At 26.3% G+C, this 25926-nt stretch overlaps 1 protein-coding gene across 7 annotated transcripts in view; it reads right to left on the bottom strand.

Moving 5' to 3' along the window:
- LOC119673531 (sex determination protein fox-1) overlaps positions 1 to 19898 on the bottom strand; it is a 100336-nt gene extending 80438 nt beyond the window's left edge. For all 7 annotated transcript variants that reach the window (XM_038084829.1, XM_038084837.1, XM_038084841.1 and 4 more), the window contains exons 1-2: positions 19671 to 19898; positions 15367 to 15615 (exon numbers count right to left, since the gene is read on the bottom strand). In XM_038084829.1, the coding sequence (XP_037940757.1) occupies positions 15367 to 15615; positions 19671 to 19892 (471 nt within the window). In that variant the 5' untranslated portion in view covers positions 19893 to 19898. The remainder of the gene's footprint in view (positions 1 to 15366; positions 15616 to 19670) is intronic.
- Positions 19899 to 25926: the final 6028 nt, after the last annotated feature.

Here is a 25926-nt window from a genome sequence, read left to right as displayed (position 1 = left end):
AATATATATAATAGGCCGCAGAAATAATAACCGCAGGTCGCATGAGGACCGTGGACCGTGGTTTTGACAGCCCTGCATTACACGATCAATCTGCGGCTGTGCAGCAACACAACCAACCATAGCCATAAACAACCCACCAAAGTTTGAAAGTCTTAAAATAAGTTAGCTTACGAGGAGTATTAACTGTAGACAATAGTGAGCTCATACAATAAATCCTAATAATCCAATAGCTAATATAGCATAAATTATTCCTAAAGATCCAAAAGTTTCCTTTTTTCCTGATTCTTGTCTAATAATATGAGAAATTATTCCGAATCCTGGAAGAATTAAAATATAGACTCTCTTTTTAGTGAAAGACAACAAATTTTTTTGTTTACAAATGTTAAGACTAAGGTTCGATCCATTGTAACACTACATAATAGAATGTTAAGAGTAATCCCCCCACTAATATTGTTAAATAGTTGTTGCATAAATGTTATTCAATGAGTTTATTCATCAGACTAATCCGGTCCTATCACCAATTAATTTGTACATTTACTGATCCTTAAATGTCTTTTTTGTCTTTTTGTATTTTGTTCATACATTGTAAAGTATTTAATTTATTGCTTATTGTTTATTATTTAAAACCAAAATTGTAAACAGTATAAATAACTGCCTTATACGTTTTCAAGAGCTCCGAGGAAGAAGTCAAACAAATAATAAATAATATATAATAAATATTATATTTATCTATTTCAGCATTATACAGCTTTATGTTGGTTGATATATAAGGTACCATAAGGTAAAAATCGCCAGACGAACATTTTTCGACTTGTTTATTTTTTGATCAGAAGGTATGTTTTAAAGCTACCAGAACTTTTTAGAGCTATTTAGATGTTCGTAATAGTGCAACTAACATTAAATGTGAAAGCTCAAGCAATCACTTCATATAGTCTGATTCGACACCTTTATTTTTTCACAAAAATATATTTGTCGATGAAAGAAAAGCATTTTGTGAGCGCAGAAGCCATTTTAAAGTTGTATGTAGAGATTCCGCATAATATTTCGTTGTACGACTTAAAACACTCAAACGATATGCTTTCCGACTGTATAAATCAATGCATTGAACCAAAATGGAGTTATTTTAAATGATATAAATTGAATTTTAAAAAATATTAAAAATTTTATTGTCTTATACTGCGTTTACATTGTGAGATTAAAAGTAGATAAAGCAATTATCGAAATAAAAGTACTAATCTAGTTGTTTAATCACAGTTATCTTATACAAAAGTTAATCTGGTTTTGGTGGAGATTAATTTTTAATCTCTTTAAAAATATGCAACTCTGCAATATTAGATATTAGATAAATTGTAAGTGAAATGTCAAAATCTATTCAAAATAATACTGAAAATTTAAAAATGGCGAAGTGAGTGAAGGTTTATTAAATTTGTTTGATAAAAGTTTTGTACATAATTATAACTAAAATTTGATAAATATTGTTATAAAACTATTTATTAAGCTTTTATTACAATTTTTTTGTGTTAAGTTGTAATTAAATGCTTTTTTTACAGAAACATCAAAATTAATCTCCAATGTATAATGTAAATTATGTAAAATATAAATTAACTTAATTTCATTCTCTTAATCTAACAATGTAAACGTAGTATTTATCTTATTTTTAACTATGGCATTTTTAAATGTTTATTGTTTGTTTTGTATCAATTTTGAGATTTCACGCTCAATTCTTTTAAGATCGTAAAAAATTCTACGATATTAACACATTTACAGCGTTGCACAGAGAAATAATCTCTCGACCAAAAGGAAATTCATTTTTGTATGGGAAATTTGAGATTAAACAACGAAATTAGTATTTTAATCTCGATTTTTGTTATAATCCACCTTTAAATACCATATTATATTAGATAACAAACATGGAACAAGAGTAACAAAAAATTACTCTCATAATCTTTTAAATCAGATCTGCAACAAAAGTTTTTGTACTTAAAATTGTACTTTCAAATGTAAACAAAAGTGTACTTAAATGTGAGAAAAGAGTATAGATATATAGAGTAGATATAATTGTTTTGAAATGGTAATATGTATTTGTGTTACAAATATTGCAACACTAATTCAACCAGATAACATTTTTTCATTTTAATTAAAAATAATCAAAATATTTTCTGGGCTGTGTGAAAGTTAATCCAATTTGCAAATGAAATATTTTAGAAACTTACTTGTGTGGTCCCAACCAAATCAGATAAAATATGGTAATTTAATAAAATTGGCATGAAAAAGTGATAGAATATAATAATAAAAGTTATACAATTCTTTATGTTCTGGCCCATAAACATTATAATAATTTCCTAAGGATATATGAGTTAAGACTTAAAAAAACAAAAAAGTAATAAAAATCATAAAACGAAATTCCGGTACAACAAAAATCGTGTAAATGAGCACAAATCTAATAAAAATAGAAAGGAGCAAATAAAATCACAAACATGCATACAAATAATACATAAAGGAATATAAAAAAGGGGACAAATACTACGTGTGCAGCATTGAAAATAGGAAATTTCCTAAGAAAATAATTGAGTTTGATCTAAGTAAAAACTTATTTGTTGTCCTTTTTTTATCTTCCATCGATTGGATGCTATATGAAAGTGACTTAGTTTCTCAAAAGGAAGATATACATAATGATAAATACGAGTATATAGGAATCAACTGCAAACCAGCAGTTAAATTGCTTTGGATGTGGAAGTGGAAGTACCAACCAAGCGTAAAATAACAAAAGATACAAAAATATTTTGGGCGATGTTATGAGATAAAAAAAAGAAATGTTTAACAAAAATGTTAAAGATATTATTTTGCACTTTCCACTATTGTTAACACAATCAGTATGAAATGCTGAGAGGTATACAAGCGTGTACACTGATTAAAAAAATTACTTTTGTGTAATGGGCATAGGTGAAAGGCAGCCGCTAAGTTGGACTTCCTTTAAGAAATTGCATATAGAAATCGGTGTTGAGATACATTACTGTCCTTACCATCTGTACTTAATCTGAATTGTTTATACGTTAAGATGATTTTTTTACAGTTTTTACTCAAGTTAGTGTCTTGTATTTATATAGGAAAAGGTTTCATTCTCAATACGTAAAAAATTATACCAAATGGACAAGTGTAATTTATTTGATTTTTTATTTATCATGATTTTCTTTTATAGTTTACGTTCAAATGATAATAGAATTTTTATGTTTCTTGATTTAAGAACAATTTTATAGATTTTTTTTATGAACTTTTGAAATTTGATATTGAAAAGAATTATTTCAAAAAGGGATACTTTACAGTTATTTGATAGACTTGTCATTTATCGATCGATGTCAACGACCAAGCGCCGTTCAACACCCAAACAAAGTACACAAGCAGGCATGTAATGGTAACGTATTTTATTTATTTAAAAAAAAAACGATCTTAAAACCAGATTCAACACAGGTTATTCTTTTTTTTGAGAGAGTTCAAAAATAAGCTTGTTTTTTTTAAAGCCTGTAAAGATATTCATTACAGGAAACAGGAATGGAATTACAGTTCAAATATATAAGTTACGATGTGAGAGCATATATGAAAACTTAAGAACAAAATTTATGTAAACTAAACTAGTGATGATGGCATGAATGGATCTTAATTGAACGTAGCTTGAATTGAGACCATAACCGCTGGTCATCATAATGGGTTGTAGCCAATGATCAATAGGAATTAAAATGTGTGTAGAATAAAATTGTAACACACGCTGCGAATTGATGTATTTATGAGTGACTAATAGTTGTTTGGCACCTGGCTATATTCTGACCCTAATTGGACTGCGATATTTCTGCATGAAAAAAGTGTGTTTACTTCCCACAGATGTTAGGCACAGATCTGTTGAGAACTTTATTACTGCGGTCTTGAAGAAAATATTACTTTAGTGTAGAGGGCAGTTAGTATTTATTTGCACTCCAATTCAGTGATGTTAGCTGCGTTTGTATAGAGATCTCTGTAGTTCTGATACGAAGAAATGATATCTTTGTATACGTTAGTAAATATTTCTTGTAAAGCGGTATTTCTTTCCATATCAATTAAACATAAAAATTAACGTCAAACCAAATATCACTAAATATAGTCTAGACGCACATCTTTTCTAAGTGACGCCAAATGTAGTGAGTTATTTAGAGTGTTAGTGTGGCAGTGCTCTTAAGTAAGTATGTAATAACTTTAAAGTTAACTTTTTAATCCTTGTATTATATTTAAGGATAAATTTAATTAAATACTAAAATACTTAATAATATGGCTTGAAGATTAACAACAATACCTTTTTCTATTATAATTATTGTATTCAGATTAAAAAGTTTTTTTTTTTCTTGAATTTACAATCAACAAAATTTTAAACAAATCGTTTTGTAACACTATTTAACATAATTCGCAACATATTGTGACAAGATGATTGTCATGTCAGTTGTTATACGAGTATCAGAATTTTTATTCAAATACAAAATGCTACAGAACAAATAAAGCATTTTGCAACACATAAAATCGTATTTTAGGACTCGAAGCAAAAGGACATAAATAAGCCACAAAACGAGCTTAAAACATTTTACAACTGTACTGCGGCGTGTGATGAATTTGAATTGAAATCTGTTAAGTCTTTCAATCCAACTTGGGGTTTTCTCAGTTACTTCAGAATGCTTTGGTTGTTTTTTTAATACAAATTTTTATCAAATGACAAAATTTATATTTAAAATGAAAATTATTAATTATGAAAACAATTAAAGTAAAATGAAAGTGATATATGTTTAGGACATCCTTTATTATAATTAAAGCTAGGAGCTGAAGTTCAAATTTGGCACACTCAGTAAAAGAAAGGAATAAGAACTAGAATATAAAATAACATAGAGCTAATAAGAAAGAGCTTCAGTAGAAACCCTGACATTTCATTAGGTACACTTAGCACTATTTAATGCAGTGTTAACTGTCAAAATGCTGTGTATAAAATGGGAATTATATTATTTGTTATCATATTTGAATCTAAGTTTTTTAACAAAATCTAAAATGTTGACAAAATCTCGAACGTCATTCCATTATGTACAATAAATGAGTTTTGGCTATAGAACCACGATCATGACGCAAAATAACAATTCCTAATAATAGGAACTGTTATCAACTTTACTCTTCGAATTCGAATCGAGTTCGTATCCAGACAGTGGAACGTTTTGTTGGCAGATTACCTTTCAACTGCTTAAATCATAAGCCGCGACAACTATTGTAATTTCTTGGACAAATTAATTAGAAGAATTCATGAAAAAATACATCAATACAATATAGAAGGTTGAGGGGGCACGTGGTAAAGCGGCTATTAGCACTTTCACTCGGAGGAGTCTATTGTTCACTGAATAATTTTGTTTCAAATTGTTTGGGAGAGGTGCGTTACATTAAATGCTGTTATTTTTATTATTCATGTTAAATCATTTTATTTTTAGGAAGATTATGTCTTCTATTTGTGATAGTATACCTAGAGCTGGGCAATGATCGTTCTATAACAATTATTCGTATTTGTGTGCAGATATTCTCAGTAGTATTCGTTAAACATTTGCCATTTAGTCTCTAGACAATGCTAAGGAAATCCAACAAGTTCATTTCCGTTATCTCTGCTAGATCAGTGAGGAGATGGTCTCCAATACATTAAATTGGCTGTAGTTGTAGTTTCTGTATTTATTCTCCAATGTGACAACGCTGCCAGATTAGTGAAAAGATGGCCTCCAAGACATTACAGTGGCTGTAGCTGTAATCCCGGGCATAGATATAAAAAATGTTTAATAGATTTTATCTATTCTCCAATGTGGCAACGCTGATTTTTTTATAGGATTATGATTTTTATCAAGGGGAATTATAGCTGCGGAGAGGTATGCTTTGCTTACCTTTTGATATAAACTGAGATCATTTTATTGGATCCATACATTGTAGTTTTGTTGAAATAAGTATACTGAGGTTGGAGAATCGTTCAAATTGAGTATTAAGTTTAAAGTTATAACACTAAAAAATAATTTATTTTTCTTTTTTGCAACTAAATATCTATTTTTTATCTTCACTCCACGAACTCAATCAACAACGTGGTGTGATGATATGGTGTATCTCGCTTCAACTAAAAATTTTTAAACTTAAAACAGCAAAATAGTAAAGATAAAATAAAATATAATATTTTGTTGTTGCTATACAGATAAATATAATGCAAAACATGTGCAGAGAGCACGCATAACTGCGGCAACTTTGATTCATTCACAAAATTTGTGGTCAAATCTTCAAAAAGACACCACCGGCGTATGAAAAATAGAAAAATAGAAAAATGTATGTTGGCATTATATTAGCAACTTTAAAATATTTCACAAATTTATGTGATGTGAACACTCCCCCACAAAATGCATATAATTCCAATAATACAGACATTCATAGAATGTGAAAGTTTCAAAAGGTTGTTTTTTTTTTTTTTGTTGATTTAAATTTTATAATAACACATTCAAGTAAATTGAGTGTAAAATGCGCGCTAAAGGCTCATTTAGTTTTCATATATTCAGTTTTGCCGAAGAAAAGCGCCAATCCAGATATATATAATTTGTACATTCGCATGACTTTTGCATGTACGTACTATAGAGAATGTACGACATACACATGGGGCACATATATTTTAAGCTCATTTTAGTGCGTTTATGAGATTATATGTGCTATACTATATACATACCTATATATATATATATATATGTATATATATGCATAATGTTGCGGAAGTACTAAAGTTTATTTTGTCTAAATGTTGGCAAAATTCAGCAGTTATTTTGTTTATTATTGCACATCATGTAGCCGTTCTGTTTGCTTGCGAGTGCATTTTCAGGTAAATTTTGTTATCTTCATGTGTGTGATTTTATTATGCCTTTTGTATTCAACCGGGAACAACATGCTTTTATTATCTTTGTAAGCACTTCGTTTTGTGTTTAATGCCTTCAAACATAAATTTAGTATTTTATGAGCACAATTAGCTTTTGGTAGTTCCAAGTTATTCGTAATAACGTATAAAGTTTGACAACATTTCTAAATAGCTTTCCTTTTGTTGGCAAACATAAAAGAATCTAAGCATTCATTTGTCAACTTACAACCCGGCAAAAAAGGTGTATATGAAAAAATTAATTATTTTTTGTTCCAAACATATAATTTGAGAAAGATTTGAGATACGAGTATAGTATATGTTAAGCATTTAATTAAAGTATAAGTCAATTCTTTTTATTTCAGCTATAAAATTAGTATACATTAATTAAAAAATGAAAGAGAGTTTTGAAATCATAAAGTAGATGAGTAAATAAATATGAGCAGTAAAGTCAAGTACCTTTAATACAAAATGTACTAATTGTTGACAGACTACAAAGAACTTTAATAATGATAACAGATAATATTAGTAAATTTATTAAATAAAGAGATTTTATATTAGACTTAAGTCCCAAATATTATTTGGTATTTCAGTTAATGTTAATTAATCGCAGCAACTTGTTGTTGTTATTTCATGCTAATGAAACACGAGTTGTTTGCCGATCTATTGCATTTTATCTCTTGCACGATCCATTTTGTTACATCGGCGTCATTTATCAAATAGTAACGAGAACTTTTTTCAACAAAGCATGGAAAAACTTAACGATATGTAGACATCTGTATGCAACTTGGTCAATTCCCACTAAAAGGAAATCCAATATTCTCCATATTCTCTTATAGTAGGTTTACTTAAAGGTCACTTCAGACTAGGGAACCATGCTAAAAGATTGAATCTCTCTTTTAATAATACCTGTCGCAACTGTGGGGAAGAAGATGAAAGTGCCTCTTACCTACTCTCTTAATCAAAATATATCTATTAATTTAGTTTTATTTTCTGTACATTAGGCTAGGTTTGATTGGATTGGCGTCATGTGTCCAAGATAGCTCATTTGGGTTCAAATAATGGTCCATTGTGATACCACAGGAATAGCGTTGATTCGTACATATACTAAAAGGTCAGTGTAGGACTAATGCTCTTATGCCAATTCTATCAATTTGGCTAAGTCCCTAAGTTTGCAAGATGACAATTCGATTAGGTCAGTAAGAAAAGGGACCCCGAAGTCTTTAAGCTAGAGATTGGCACTGACACATGAGATTGGGCCTAGTTTCCTACTCATCTTTAGATTCAAAGTTGCGACAAAAGTTATTTAGGGTAAACCTAGCCTCATAGCATGAGACACCCTATTATGCAGTGGCCCGTCAGCATCGATATCGTAGTTCTGAGCAGATTCCGTCTTAGTTGAATTGGATGATTGGTACGATTTTTGCCCATTTTAACACAGATTTTGTATATTATATAGCGTTAAATTATTTTGACTATAAATAATAACTATTGCATATGAGTAAAAATATTAACGTTCACATCCTATTTCATTGCAAGTTCTTTTATATACTGAAAGATTTAAAAGAAAGAAAGGAAGACTTAAATATTTATTCTGTAATTTTAAAAATCGCAGTTGAAATTAATAACAATATTAACATTGTAGAAAATTGTTGTATACAAACTAATATTATCAATTAGTTATTTCTAAAATGTAAAAAAGGAACTGGAGAGCAATGTATAAAATTTAATCCGAAAATAAATTTTAAAATAAATTCCTTAGCAAAATTTTACTAAGCCTCCCATTTAATAAATTTAAAATTTAATTAAAATTAACAACACTAAGTCCTAGAGTTTCATAAAAACTTTATTAAGAAGTTAAGATTAAGTTTCAGATTTTTCTGCTTAAAGCTATTTATGTGTTTGCCATCACTCAGTTACCTTAGATAACGTTTTCAAGTTTTAGTTTGTTTAAGTTGAGTTCGTCTTATTTGTATAATTTGTCAACAAAAAGTACGAAAGTCTCTTGACCAAACAACTACCTACCTACTTAATATCTAGGGGTGACTATGTGCCCGCCACCCCTTGTGGGTGGAGAAGTAAGTTTATGATTCAGTCAACAAATTGTGCAGTTATAATATAAAAACTTTTGGACACTACGTCAAATGGAGTGTCTATCTGCTAAACGTCTCACAACAGCTGAAGCAACATCTTCTGATAATACATATGCATTACTGTCATACTGTTTTGTTTTAAGAACTTAATTAAGCCAAGAAATGAACGGCTGTCACTGATATAGTAAGTAAGGAGGTGGTAGGTGGTTGGTTATATGCTTGAGTAAATGTATCTGAGCATTATGCAGTGTTGTGTGTAATATGTAAATAATTACATACAGTTACACATAAAACAATTTGTAATTTGATATTAAGCTTATATATCACTTGAATTTTTCTACTTTGAAGTGGTTACTTTGCTTTTTTTGAAATATTAAAATTATGCCATTTAGATGACTGTTTCGTACTTTTACTTGTGCATATAAATATTTTACATATTTAATGAAAATTTAAATGCTTGAAGTTCTAAAAACAAACGAAAATTAACAAAGTGTTTTTCATGTATTTACAGTATCTAGAACAATTAAGAAAGTGTATTTATTTACACTTATGTAGACCCTAATAAAAGTGGGTCAATATACACAAACAAGAGTACGATTTATTGACAGTGATGACAAAATAGGACATAGCAGGAATTTGGGTTTAGTAAGGAAATATGCAAATTTTGCATAGAGATGGTATTATATTTGTATGCAAATCTGTTAAATAATGGAAAGAAACAATTATTGAATTTATTATTGTATGCACTTGCTTCCTTAGGGATTTACATTTGAGTAAATTCAAATTATTTGACAATGTTAAAATAGAAATACTTGTATTGTGTAGATATTTAGAGCTATTCATTGCTTTTATAGTTTCTATTTACATATACATATTTGATAATTATCATTTTGTGAATATATAATAATCAAGTTAATTTATTACGAGTAACTGAACAGTTCGTTTGGTATTAAATGTAGCATTCTATGCATTACTTCTACGAACAGACCAAATAGGGCACTTAAATAAATTTTAGAAACTCAACAATGGAATACTAAACTTAACAAAAGCGTAGATAATATTTTAACAAATATAGTACACATTGTATACAAGAAATACATATGTTAATATACAGATATTAATTTTAATATCTAAAATAATATAATTGTACTAGAGTATGTACACACGTTTTAGATTTTAGCTTTGTAAATGTTTACACAGAACTTTTCTAAAAAAAATTTTCCGTCTTTATAGTGCTGTTAGTTACTACTTGTTAACATTAAAAATGCATATAAAAAACCCACAAAAATTCATTATAAAACGACTTTATATTCTTTGGTTTTGTCGTTTTCAAGCTTTTTTGTTTTTTTTTATTTGCATAATTTTGAGATGCTTTTAGATATCACTGTGACATTTGTTTATTTTAATGTATATATTTCATCTAAGTTGAGCACTAATTGCATGCATAAGTGAAGTGAAGTAGTTTAGTTTGTAACTGATATAAATTCAATTTAATAAAGTAGTTTATAAACAATATAACATTTGAAATATATAAATTAATTTATTTGAATCTGATAAATGTTTAAGTTTTATCAAATTAACATTTGAATTTAAAATATGAGTCCATTTCTTAAAATATTTTTCTAGTTTTTAAAACTACTGTCTTTTTAACAAATTAACACCAATAGATGTAGGTATTAAATTTTTATGAAGAAAGCTATATGTATTTTGCATTTAACAGTTGCCTATTCTTTCCAAAATCTCCAAATAAGTATTTACTTCTTCATTTTATAAAATGTTTCAATAACAAATGTATAGTCCGCCAAAAGTTTAATAAAAATAAAATATCAAGAGAGATTTTTTGTTGTTGTAGTTCACTACTTTTCGAAACCTCTCTATTTCTCTACAACGAATATTATTTCATATTTATTGGTTAGAAGTCAAATGTTACTATCATGTGTTACTCATTTACATACAAATATGTGATTCATTTGCTTAATAAGAATTTGATTTCTTTAAATTTCAAAATTCTACGTCTTGAAAAAAAAATCACCTATATAGTATAACATGTATGCTAGATATTACGAAATAACTTTAAAAGTTTTTATTTTGCATTTTGTTCATATTTTAAACAGTTTCATACACTTTAATCAAATATTAACATTTTTTGAGGTCTAGATGTCTTTTACATTTATCTATTATACTTTAGTGCTTCAAATATTATTCTGTTCGACCCAAATGTTTGGTTACGACTATACTTTAACTGCTCGAGCATCATAGGAAAGGTTAAAAAGGTGCTTGTTCACGCGAACTTCGACATCTACACTTATATATGGAGATAACTATTGTCATTAAAGTTGTCAGCAGGAAATAAACTACCTTACCTATTGTTTTCAAAAGAATTTAAGAAACATCGAAAGTCTACTTTCGCTATCTTTTATATGTCAGTAAAGAAACATTTTCTATACATTGGAAAATGTTATACTTCGTCTAACAATTTCTGCACAGTTTGCTTATTGATATGCGTTTACAGTGATGTTTGGGCATAATAAGTCACTGGGATATTAGCACTTCAGTGATCACTTAAACTGCAGGTTTACTGAAAGTCAAAGATTTTTCGTTCTAATACGTTGAAGTAGTATTATATGGTGATTAATTATCATTCAAATCTTGAAAAAAAAAAAAAAAAAAAATCATTCGAATCTTGAAAGTTGCTCATACGCCACTATGAACGTGAAATAAAACATTATAATCTTTAAGATTTTATTATTTCATTAATAAATTAAATTTTTGGCTGACTAATTTTTGGAAATTTTGTTAGGCTTATATATATTAGCAAAACACGTAAAAAAATTTCAAAAATAAATAATAATTCTTTGCAATTATTGGTAAGAATATATTTTCTTTACATGATTGTGAGTAAAATATGAATTTTCATGCCTTTCAACAGTAAATAATAAATAGAAAAAGTAATGTATTTGTTACAAACAATGAAGACACAAAATACGAAGAATTAACGAAATCATTTGTTAACAGTTAACTGGAAATTTTGTATGTTCTTGCAAAAATCGTTCACAATAGACGAATTTTTTAGTCTTGGCAACCATACGATTTAAGCTGTTTATTAATTAAGCGATTTCAAAAAGGTTGGACTAAATAAGCCAGCAGTGTTGTTGTTTCATATGTTATTTTTTAAAATAAGCAGTTGTTCTTTTGTGATTTGCTTACAAAAGAAAATGTCTGCTTTTTATATTAAGAATTAAGTTTCTTTCGTCAAAATGGACGTTAAAAACCAATTTAATAATTATTAAAATGAATTTTAAATGTGATTTGAATTCTTATAAATAAAAAAGTTATTATTAAAAAGATATTATTTCAATGCGAACTTTTTAATTAAAATAATGTGAAAAATGTAAAGCTTTTCAATGCCAATGCCATTGTGACTATAAAACTTAGTGATTAAATTTTTTCATTTGCATTCCACTAAATTTATTTATTAATTATTCTGATGACATCCAACTGATTTTAATCCTGCCACATAAAATAGTAAAAATATATTTGCTTAAGTGATTTTAATATATTATGTATAGGAGAATAAACTCTTATTAAAAAATGATAACATGGATTTCGATATAAATATTTTATGCTTGCTGCCTAACATACTCATTCATACGGATATAATATATGAACTGATACAATATTTATAACATACGTAATTTATTGTATCAATAAAATGCATACACTAACAATAATTCATATTAAGTATATAAACAAATATAATATAGTACATATGCTTCATATACACATACAAATACACTGTGATCACAAAAGTACACAACAAAGTTGCAACATACGTACGCACGGGAAACAAGGAAACAATAGGAAAAAATTCAAACAAAATATATTAATTTTAATGACTATTTTCAGCGTACCAAACGTAACGTGCTTGTATTAGATTTTTTATTTTCTGCATGTAAAGAAAATACAAATAAAAATCTATTTTTTTTTTCAAGTGTATGGTGTATGTAACAAATTTGTCTAGCACTCTGTGTGTGTGGTATAGGTGACAACGTTAAGCGTCTGTTATCCGTTGTAGGAGAATATATGCTTCGATGTAACTGTTGTAATATCAACGTTTTGTTGTAGTAAAAAGAGAAAAAAAAAAGAAAAAGCGCAGAATTACAGCAGAAACGAAAAAAATGTATAAATAAAGCAAAAATATGGCAACTCTATTGTTTTTAAAAAATCCATACTTAAAAAACAAAAATTAAGGACCGACCGAAACAATACAAAACATTTTGTCGTTTTGTCCTGTGGCAAATGAAAAATATTTACTCTAGGAATTCGTGAGTACGTGCTAATAAAAGATAACAATAGATTTAGTGTATTTTTTATTTACCATTTTATTTCTGTGTACGTAATGTGTGTGTGTGTGTGTATGTGTGTGCAGATTATGTATATATCATGGGAATGTAACTTATATATAAATGTACAAAAACCACAGTCAAACAAATTGTTAATTGAGTACATATGTATTCGCATATGTGCACAGAAATACACAATAGGCTTGCATATAGGGATTTTACGATTTCAAACCGCAGGCAATTATAGGACCTTAATTAAACAAGTTGAATGCTAGATTCAGTATAAAAAGGTGTTTAGAACAGATTAAAAAAAAAAAACAACAATAAAACAAAAACGATAAAACAAAAAGGCAGGTTTATACATATTTTAAGATATAACTGTTTTATGTTGCAATGTAGAAGAACAATGCTGATAAGATGCTATAAATATTATTTTTTTTTTTGTTTGAAAAAGTTAGTTGATGAAACATACCCAACAATCGTCATATATATATATATTTACATATAAAATACTAATTTATTGGCTTATATAAATTGATATATGTTGATATAAATGTATATAATTTTTAAATCAAGAGCAACAAACATGCCTTATATGCAGATGAGAAAGAAAACATTTTTAGATAAATAATATTACAATCATTATTATTATATAAATAAACTCAACGGTATACATGTATAGTTAAGATATTATCATCAATATGTGTATGCAATTTTGTAGATATTAATTTCTTTTTATTTTAATTGAAATATTAAGGTATTTACTAATTTTACATACGTAGAGGTAGCATATAGCATATATTTAGTTTAAAAAAATTATTTTCGTAAAAATGTGTATAATCCACAACCTTAAGTAAAAAAAAAAATAAAACACAACATGTTGCAGCCACCGTAAATCAACCGTTTTCATTAAGTAATGCCAACAATTATCGATGCAAAAACTAAACAGCAGTTAAATTTTCTATGCTCATACGTACTATGTTAATATATATGTAAATATATGGTTTTGAAATTATTATTTTTAATAACATTTCCGAAAAAAAATTACTAAATTTTTATTTTATAATTATGTGGTAGAATGCTATACAAAGTGTGTGGTAGTTGGAAGCCAAATACGATAACAATTTTACATTACAACAACATTTTTAATGAAATTAAAATTTCAGAAGTAGCTGTCGAACTGTGGGTGATATGCCGATTTCTGTCTAAAGTTTAATCAATAAATTGTTCAAATTAAACAAAATATGAAATGTAATCATTATGCTCATAACAAATGCATTATTTTTTCAAACCAGCTAATGGTTTGTATTGTGGTTTTTAGCTCTTATAGGCTAAATATTTTGAAAAAATAATTTCAAAAACACAATTCTGGTTTAATAAAATTTCCGTTAAAAAAAAAATTAATTTTGTGAATTTATTAAATCGTAAATGTAAATATTTTAAGAAATCAAAAAACAAAAAAAAAAAAAAAAAAAATTATGTCTAAATTGACGCGAATATTAAATTAACTATTAATTTTTATTAATTTATATCATTATTTATTAATTCATTTATTTTCAATTTAATGTATATTTCATTTTAATAAGATTAAATAATATATGGATTTTTTTTTAATTTAAAACAAGTAATAATTTTTTAAATTATAATTTAAAAAAAGCAAAACGTACTGTTCAAAAAACCTCATTATTAATAAAATAATATTTTTTTTCCAATTAAATTATATATAATTATTTTCAATTTTTTTTAAACCCACGTTTAATATAAAAATTTATTTTTCAGACAACTACTTCTAAATAAAAATACATTAACGAGATTAAAATAATGTCATTCCATTTCATTCCATACCAAATCACCCTAAAACTATGCAATTACGAATGGGATGCAATATTGCGTAGCGCTAGTGGACACAAAAACTGTAGCGAACGTTAAAAAAGTATTTACTAGTAATTTGCTAAAGTATTTTTTTATTTTTGTAATTTGCAATGATATGCAATCTCAAGCAACTCACTATGCTAACAACATTTTGTTGCTGTTGCTGCTGCTGCTGTTGTTGTTGTTGTGCCTGCGCTTGCTGTTTTTGTTGGTGTTCAATGCCATTCGTCAGACCATTTGTCAATGCAATGGCCAAGCCGCCATTGTGTTGTTGCGCAGGAATGCCTAATACTGTTGGAGCGGTAGTAACTGTAGACGCTGCTGCTGTTGCTACTGCATGTGTGTTTGTGGCGCCATTATATTGTGTTTGTGTTGGCAGATTTGTCTATGATAAATTATTTTGTACTTTAGTTGAAAATATCTTCTTGATTACAAATTGATTCTATTAACTTAGATAAAAAAAATTATTTGCTTTTTTTTTTTTTAAATTAATATTTATGACTTGAAATTATTTGATTTTAAACCGACACCAGTTAGCTGAAGTGATACTAACATTTTTGCATGCGAGTAATTTTTGCAATAAATTAAAATATATTACATAGTTGTTGTTGTTTATTCAACTCTTCGTTCATTTCTTCAATAATCACAGTAAGAAAAAAATATTTACCAAAAAGTAGTCAAAATTTTAAAAAAACGCTAGTCTAACTTTAATAAATCTATCTATATATTTGTATAAACTAAAATTTAACTATAAAATGTTTTATAGTTTAAACGGACTAAAATGATTATATTACAAAGATGATCATAACATATATATAATCTCAAAGATATGTATATGTAATTGTTAACTTTTCCTTGGAGAGATATTCAGTGATTATTGCTCTATTTATATATATGTATATAATATTCGATACAAAGGAATTGAAAAAACTATATCAGATACAATTTAGATTCTACAAATATATATATTAGCAATGACTCGTCAACTATATATTTAAAAATAATATTCCGTGATTAAAAAGAAGGCTTTTCCTTTTTTTGAGTTTAAAGTTAATTTCGATAGCTGTGTTCAATTTTGCCACCAATATTTCTTTTAGACAAATAGATCTGACAATAAGGGTTTAAAAAGCAAAATTTTAGGTTTAAAGGGTCGCACAAGTATTTTATTTTAAGAGAAAAGACTTTTGTGTTTCAATAAAGTTCCTACGAATGAATAGATAAATATTTTAATCTTTGACATCTTTTTCTAAATTTTTTGCTTTCCTTATCAAATGAACGACTCCTCAAATATTTCTTAAAATCGTCTTGTAGAAAATAAACTATTTTAAGAAATATTTGAAAAATCCCACGTTATGCCGAGAATTCTTTAAATATTTTTCCGTCCTATCAATTTGAAGGATATTTTACAAATATTACTTAAAATCCTCCTAAAAAAAACCCTCCTACTGTTTTAAGAAATATTTAAAAAATGGAATGTTTTGTAAAAAAAAGAGGGGAATTAGAGAGAGGACATCGGCTAAGACAAAAATAGTTATTTCTTCATTCGTAGTAAGTTTACGGAGAACAAAAAATTCAAATCTTTTTAAATAAAAACATTTTTTATTTACTTAAAATGTTCAATTATGGAATTTACCCTAATTTTGCCAGAGAACCAAAATCATTGAAAAATTAAAACAAAGAATTTAGCATTGCACAGAATTATTAATAAAATAAAATTAAAAATATGATTTTGACATAGTTCTTATAATTGAAAATTTGAAAAGAACTAAATAAAAACAGCATTTTTATATTATGCCAATGATACCTACGTAGTCATATAGTAGTGATTGAAAATATTATCTAATATTATTAAAAAAAATATTATCTATTATCTAATTATATATTTTTCAGAGCAGTAAAAAACTGTAGTACTCTAATCTTACAGATATATATTGTCATAATATAGGACAACTAATACACGTTTAATTTATAGACAAAACCCTTACAGTTAGAATTATTTCTGAAGAATAGAACCCTCTTCTATTGACAAATAGAAACATTTTAGAAATTTATAGTAGTCTTAAGCAGATAATTTAAAATCTGCCCGTTTTAAACTCTTTGTAACCTTACATATAAGTGGCCTCGGCGATAGAGAGATAGAAGACAATTAATTAGATATACTTCGCATGCATAATAAATTAAACTGAAAACAAAAAATTAAAATGTGCTTGCAGCTGTGATAGATATAATACATTAATATTGAAATTTTAATAGAAATCATGAATAACTATATGAGATATATAGTTTAGAATATTCAAAAAGCAAAGAAAACGAGAGCAAGATTTTTTAAATTGCAGAACTTTATTTGCGGAGCATAAGACATTGATCAATACACCAGGAAATCACAGAATATCTATACAATCATTAAGACTACAAACAGATTACACATCCATAAGCGGAAAGAAAACTTTTTGAAATCTTTTGTTAAATTTTGAAATGGACGACGATGAGTAGCATTTATTATAGATTGATTATTATTATTAAAAAAATTCAGTTATATTTTTATAGGTAGAATAAAATTCATACTATTAGTAAGGAAGGTTACCTTCTTTTAAGACTTATTGACATTAGACTACAACACTATAATCCAGTCTAGACATTTTGTTGATTCAGTGTTTCAATTTAAGTACGAAGTGGAGTCAAATAATAATATTATTACAGGATAAATTCGATGATATGGTTCCGAACGTTTTAAATCTTGTTTTTTATTAAACTTTTGAAGTCAGTTACTTTATTGTAGTTCTTAAGAGCAGTAACAAAAATAAATAGTAATTTCTACTATTTAGTAGTTCTTAAATCTTTTTATTACCTTTTCTTACCATAATCTCAATTATTGAGCAATGCAAAAGCAGAAACGATTAATAATTTAACAAAAAGTATTTTACATTTGATGACTGCATGCATAAAGCCTCCTAAAAAAGAAACTTGTAATAAACGTTCTGAATGGGTAGTAGAACAATCTAGATTAAATCTGAGTAACAAATACTCAAGATTGAAATTAGAAAGAAACCTAGTCGGCCTATTTACAGCACTGCTATTTATTCAATAAGAAATTGAGTAATATAAAAAACAAAACTAATTTCAGTATCCTTAAAAGGACCAAGGACTTTGGAAAACGTAGATTTATTGTAAAAATATACATATGTTAACCTATGTTAACCCTAAAAATAAGGATTTTTTTTTCTCTCAATACAAAAGAAGTAGCTCAGCTCCATAATCAATAACAATTTAATTAATAGTTGGTATTCATAAAAGTCGTTTTTATATATAATATTTCTTGTATAAATTTATAAATACAATTATTATGAATTAATATAAAATATGAACATTATTATATTAATATATTTATATGAATTTAATATAAGCTATTGTTTTATATTATGCTGATTTTGAAATATATAATAAAACTATATTTTATCTAATTACATCAGTTTCGCTACATCACTCGCTATAGATTACCGAATTTCATATAAGAAAATTCTATAAATTCTTTATCTTTTATATTAGATTTTATATTTTATCTAATTATATGGATTTTGTACGCTATAGATTACTGAATTTCATATAATAAAATTCTATAAATTCTATATTAATAATTTATTTAATATTATTTAAAATATGTATACTAAAAATAAACATTATATATATGTATACAGAAAAATATATATATTTATCATACGTTTGTAAAAAAGACATGCACGTTTTGAGTGAATTAAGTATTGAAGAAACCTTTGTGACTCATCCCCTCTATTTATCTTACAAAAAAATGTATTTTCTAATATAAATTAAGAAATTTAATTTATTAATTTCAGTACTCATGATTGAAAGTATCAAAATTTTTATAAATATTTTAAATAAATATATAATAAATTAATTTATTTACAATTTTGCAATAAATACTACAAAAATAACCCCTGGACATAATTGATAAAATTATGCAAAGTGAAAAATCGTTATAAAAATAAATAAGCCATTATTTAATTATATGTTAAATAGTTTAATAAATATTAAAATGCATTAAATAAATAATTATGTGAAAATTAAAGGTTTGAAATGTTTTTAGTTATACAATAAATCGCATAAAAAAAAAATTTTGTAATGAGGTATATATATATATATGTAAATATAATGCTAATAGATTATGAAGGTTGGTGGTTAAAACTAAGAATTATAATTTTTATATACACATATACGTATAAACAAATGTGTTCAAACACACACACACATGCCATTAAAAATAGTGCAATATGATATAAGTACATGTACGAAATAATGTTCCATAATACATATACATACTATATACTTTTATGATGCGTATACTAATTGTTTTACCTACACCATTAGATACACAGCCATTATTATTTATTAACTATGAAAATTGTAGGCCTATGCAAAATTTACCTTCTTTTGTTGCATGTACATTTGAGCGGCTGCAGCTGCTGCTGCTGCTGTGGTAGCAGCGCCGGATGCAACTCCAACATCTGCTTTCATCTGTGCTACTGGTTCTGCTTTGACAGTTACGGCTATTGGTAAGCTATCTGCAGCAGTGGCTCCTACTTGCGCTGCTGCGGGTGGATATCCAGTCGGTGCACCAGGATATGGCGCAACACCGGCTTGCACCATGTGCTGAAATTAAAAGGATTAAAAAAAATTGTTATTAAATATTTATAAAAAAATTTAATATTGACGAAATATGTCGGAAAAAAAAGAACAATGTTTTTTTTATTTGACATGGTAGTAAAATTAATATTTAAACAATTCTTTCGCTGCATCATCAATTTTGCAATATGGAATCTGAGCAAACCCTGATGTATATATAAAAACTGTCAGTCACATACACACATACATGCTACCACAAATATATATGAATATAAGTTTAAAATTGTATGTAATTTCGCTGTATGTATGTATACAGGACATCCCAAATGCATATGTAATTAAAATAAAACTGGAAGGAATCCATAACACCAGCAGGCGCTGCCATGAAATAAATTTACTCAACATCAATGTAACCTGTATCTATCTAACTTTTCATATCTGGTTTTGATAGTGTGCACATGAAAATATTTTATTTACAATATGCAAAGGGGCAAGTCGTCGTTTGCTTTTTGTATGACTTTACATCCTTTGTAACCTGTGAAAATAGTAGCCATCCTTTTTAAAATATATCATATGAAACAGATAAAGCCAACAAAATTGATTTCTTTGTTCGGTTGTAGTTTGTGACACATTTTTTGTAATAATGAAGTATTCCTTTTGAATTGTTTCTCTAGAAAAATAACACAATTACAAACGTAGTAGTAATTTTATTAAAATTGTGCCCTACTGGAAATCTCATAGCTTTTAGTAGAATTTAAAAAAGTAATTGATATTGAAGTATACATGTAGGAGATATATTAATAAGATAAAATATAGTAATATATAGAAGAAACGGATTTTTTATCACAATAATTTCTGTAAAAATAAATTTTCTTTAAAAAAGCTGTGATTAATCAACAGTCTTAATTAACTAAAAGCAGTATGTGCTAATAACCTGTCCAAACAAATATTAGAGAAATGATAGAATGTTCAAATGCTGTCCAATTATGAATAACAAATAATATTAATAAATATATATTTAATAACGCATGTATCGAAAAGAAACTACACTGTCAAATAATATGTTCGATTTTACTGCTCCTCATGCCCCGTATTGAAGAACATTTTTCGTGTATAGACCTAATAATAATAATCCAGTCAAGGCGCAAAGAGGGATTTTGAAGAAACCTCGCAGTTAATATAGAGTAATAGTGCTCAGGTGCACTGCCTCAACTAGCCTCAACATAGCAATAATAATAATAATAGACCTACTAATTCTATAGTGAATGATGTATTACTATACAGGTAGTAAAAAATGGTCTGCAAAAAAGATTTTCGATACATCCAAAATTTGAGATAAATTACCAAACCTAATAAAAAATACGAATGCGTGATTTGACCAGAAACTAAAATGAATGTTTCAATGATATAGAGGGAAAAGTAAAGACTCCAATAACAAAAATACTGTCGATTAATAAGTCTCTACCATTGGAATTGAACAATTTTCGAAGAAAGTTCATATCTGGCGGGCTATTTGCCTTTGGAGGATGAGAACATTAAGTAACATTTTAACTTAACCATTATTCTATTTTATAAAAAACAATGTGTTAACAATATATAATTTAGCAATTGTACACTACGCTAATATAGACATTATTAAACAATAATAACATAAATTATATTGCAAAAGTGGGGAACCCACATATCTATAGATAATGCAAGTAAGCTACTGCAGCAGTTTAGAATTAAATCTAAATAGAGTAAGGCGACAAATAGATGATAATAGTTGAATATGTTATATAGTACCAAATGTCATAAATTAATTTGCACTTAGAAAAGAGAAGTTTAGTATATTCCACTTCTTTCATTACATCCCACTTTGAAAGATTGATATTGAGGTTTTGTACAAAAATAGTATAAACCATTATATTTTACAATTTTTAAAGTTAATAAAAAGATTTTATTAAATTTATTTTATTTAAAAAATACGATTTTCAATTAAAAAAAACCTAACAATTTATGTAAAATTACTACGGATTTTTAACACAATATTTTTCTTCTTTTATATCTGCACAAATATACACAATAAGAAAATTTAATAAAATTAAAAATAATAAAATATGAAATATTTCCGTTCAGTAAAATTTATTTTTATGACTTCGTTTGGTTTGCTCTGGTTAACCACATATAAATTACTAGTGCTTATGGACGGGCCGGGTCGGCCTGCCCCAATGTAAGTAGAACTGTGCGTACGATGGTATAACTACCTGCTTTTATAGTATGTGTACCCTAGTAAATACCATATATGTTAATAAATGTTTTTACATAAAAACTTTACCAAATTTTGGTTTCTGTATACTGCAATTTACTACCAACAGAAACTACGGACATAAAATTATCTACATGAAACGATAATAAATGTACAAATAAGTAATCAATTTTCAATATTTAACATAAATTAAGATATTTTACGAGGGCCTTCTGTTCACGTCTGCAGTACTTGTGTTCGGCCAGCTTTGTAATAAAAATTAGAACTTGGGTGAAAATTGAATTGTATGTATAAATAATAAATGGTATATGTATAAAAGTTATCTGATGGTTTCTATCTTATTTAAGATTTTTGGCAATAAATTTCTATTTAAAATATCGGAAGGAAAAGTAAACCATAAATAATGAAAAGTTAATTTAAATGTGATAAATTAAAATTTATATATAAATAAAATATTATTGTTATTTATAATTTATGTAAGAGATTATATTAAAATTTATATATATTTCAATTTAAATATAACAACAAATGTAAAAATAAAATAAAAAAAATTAAATTGTTTAATATATTGTATTTATTAAATATATGAGGTAATAAGAAGCGAATGCAAAGTAAAAAAAAAAATAGATATATATTTAAATAAGTTTGTATATATTTATACATTTATAATTTTTTATAAATTATAAATGAGTAATTATCCGGACTTTTCAAAAATACTTTTTTACAAGAGTCTCCCCCTCCCGTGTTACTTAATTTTTATATTATTCAACTTTTGAATAAAATTTAACAGTATTTATATGCAAATTAATCTATTATTAATTTACATATAGGTATATGTGACTCTGCATAAAAAGGTACCTTATCTGTCAACGCAGTACATCAGCAGTACATCATCCCCCTTATTTCACCTATTATAAGTTTTTATGACAAAAAATTATCACATTTATTTATTATTAAATAAATAAATTATTAAAAATGCATTTTGAATTATTTTGCTTTTAATAAAGATCTAATTTTTCTACTAATACTTAAAATACATCGAATCTATGCATTCAAACATTGTTAAAAGTTTTTAAAATAATTAAACAAAATGGTTAAAGTTATATACAACAATTTTATTTAAATATTTAAATAACATTAAATATAGAATATGGTCAAGGACACATGTTTATTTCAAAAATAAATATACTATATACTTTGATTATTTTTTAGTATAAATCGGTGGTTCCCAAGCGGTGATCTGGAAGATAGTTACAAATGGTATGTGAATCACATTTAACAGATATAGATACATAGCTTGTAGTTTGTCCACTGAGACCTCACTTATTAGAAAATAAGCACATAATTTGTCCAAGTAATTATATACTTATTGTATTCATATAATGTACCAACGCATTTACATTATATTAGAGATGTATAAAGCATATTAAATAATTATACAGTTCATTATTCTTAAACTTTGTGGTCCCTTCTAAAAATAAAAATGTCATAAAGTTCAAAATTTATATATAGTTTATAAACTATATATATAATTATATATATTGTTTAAATGAATGTTTATTTTTCAATTTTTCGTTGAGAATGCAAGTGTCATAGCATATGTAAACTCTAAGCATTGCTGACATAAAGATCTGATTTTGCTATATAGCAGTTTTTATTCAAAGCAGTATGATCAGAACTATATTAAGTATTTATTTGTATTCGATAAGTATTCTCGAGATTCAGTATTAGAAAACCTAATTTTTTTCATGCTTTTCACAGAAAATATGAATAGTAATCATAACACAAATCTGGATAATCATAAGTATATAAAATATATGCATAAAAATTTTTTATAAGGTATTTTTAAGCCTAGTGATAATTAAATTTAAAAGTAATTTAAAACGTAGAAATCAGTTTTTTAATGTTGATTTAATAGTTGTATTTTTTTGTTATTATTTTTAAACAATATGAATTACATTAAGTGTAACCCAAAAAACTTTAGTTATCACCTCTCCGATCTACTTTACGATCTTTGTCTTTATCGAATCTTTGCACATTCAATATTTTGACTGTTGTTCGTTATTAGTAATAAGTAAACGATTATAATTATGACCAAAAATGATACAAAAATGTCATACATCTTGTTTTTGGATTATTGATACCCAACTGTTTTGCAAAATTAATAGCAATATGTCATGCGATATATATTACCAGTGTTTTCAGAAAATTTAGATACTTTATTATTTTTATAACTTTATTGATGGGTTATAGCTATAAGCCTCAATTGGATGCCTTAAAAGAGTTGTTACAGAAGTAGATACACGACGTTAGGTATTATTTTCAGAAAGAAAAGTATAAAAAAAATATAATGTCATTTCTTCTATTATACAATCTTGGTTAAAAGTGTTTAGATTTTATAATTTAATAAAATACATAAGATATAATTTATATCTTATGTTACTTATATATATACATCTTAATATTTCTTTATAAATTTTTTAAGCATTTTCTTTAATGCTCAAACAGGCAACATAGAATTGCACAATTAAAATAAAAAAGATAAGAAAAAATATCTATTGCTCCTCATAGAGTTGAACGAGTTGTTTTCGAAGAATACTACGAGGTATATTTAAAAAGTTTAGAATTTTTATTTTATAGGTAACGCAGTTAATGAAGTAATCTAATTTGTAGTTATATGGTTAGATTTCAATTTAATGTTTTTACAATAATAATATCAAGGGTATTTAGACGTAAGTCGAAAACTTGTTAATCGTAGTACTGATAATATGATAAAAGTATTAATGCATATCGCTTACTCGGTAACGTTGTAATAATTAACTGTCAATTAAGCTTTTTATTTCTATTCAAATTTAATAGTTCAAAATTTATTTTAAATTTTGTGCTTCACTTTTAATCTTTTAGTGAATACCAAAAACAATCATACCTATTCATATTTTGTTAATTTGTTACCTCGGTAAAGTTGTAATTTAACAAAAACAAATATACTTAAAATTTAATCACTTTACCGAGTAAACAAGCACGTCGGAATTTTCTTATTTTTAATGTTTGTTTAATGACATAAATAAATATATAAAAATATAAATTTGTTTTAATACATATTTTCAAATTTTAATATTTTATTTAATATTTTATTATAATATAAATTTTATTTAAAATATGTAAATATTTTCATTATATTTATGCCAACTTACTCCATTTGTAATTAACCACAGCTGACAATAATTGATGCTAAGTTGGCATATTGAACATTTTAAAATCCCTTCATAATAAATCAAAAATACAAGTTATGTAAAACTTTAAAGTAATTTAAAAAGTTTTTAATAAAATTTTTCTTTTTAAAAATATTACAAAACTGTGTTTACTGTCAACAAACGAAATTTATGTACGTTTATGTCTCTTTTAATATATAAGCGCAGCATATTTTTACTATCGATAGGAAGAAGCAAAACTTAGTTTTTCTTAAATAAAACTTTATGAAAAAACTTTAAACAAATGATGCAAAAATGCAGACAACATATTTAACAATCTGCAGTTGGAAAATGCAATAAAAAACATAATTGCAACCGATGCATGATAATATCTTCACAAACTATCTGACTGCTAACGTCGTTGACATTATCTGTGAGATACTTATTTCAAATGCTTATACCAAAACAGCAATTCTAAACAAAAATATAAAGAGAAAAGAACATATAAATAAACATATCAAACAATTTAATATATATTCTTTTTATATTAATATATTCGTATGTACATTTTTTTTTGCATATGAATTGGAAGCAAATACTGGGATTTAAATGCAAAAGC

The sequence above is a fragment of the Teleopsis dalmanni genome, chromosome 1 (genome assembly GCF_002237135.1).
Source record: "Teleopsis dalmanni isolate 2A chromosome 1, ASM223713v2, whole genome shotgun sequence".
NCBI classification, from domain to species: domain Eukaryota; kingdom Metazoa; phylum Arthropoda; class Insecta; order Diptera; family Diopsidae; genus Teleopsis; species Teleopsis dalmanni.
This window is presented reverse-complemented; position numbering and strand designations above follow the sequence as displayed.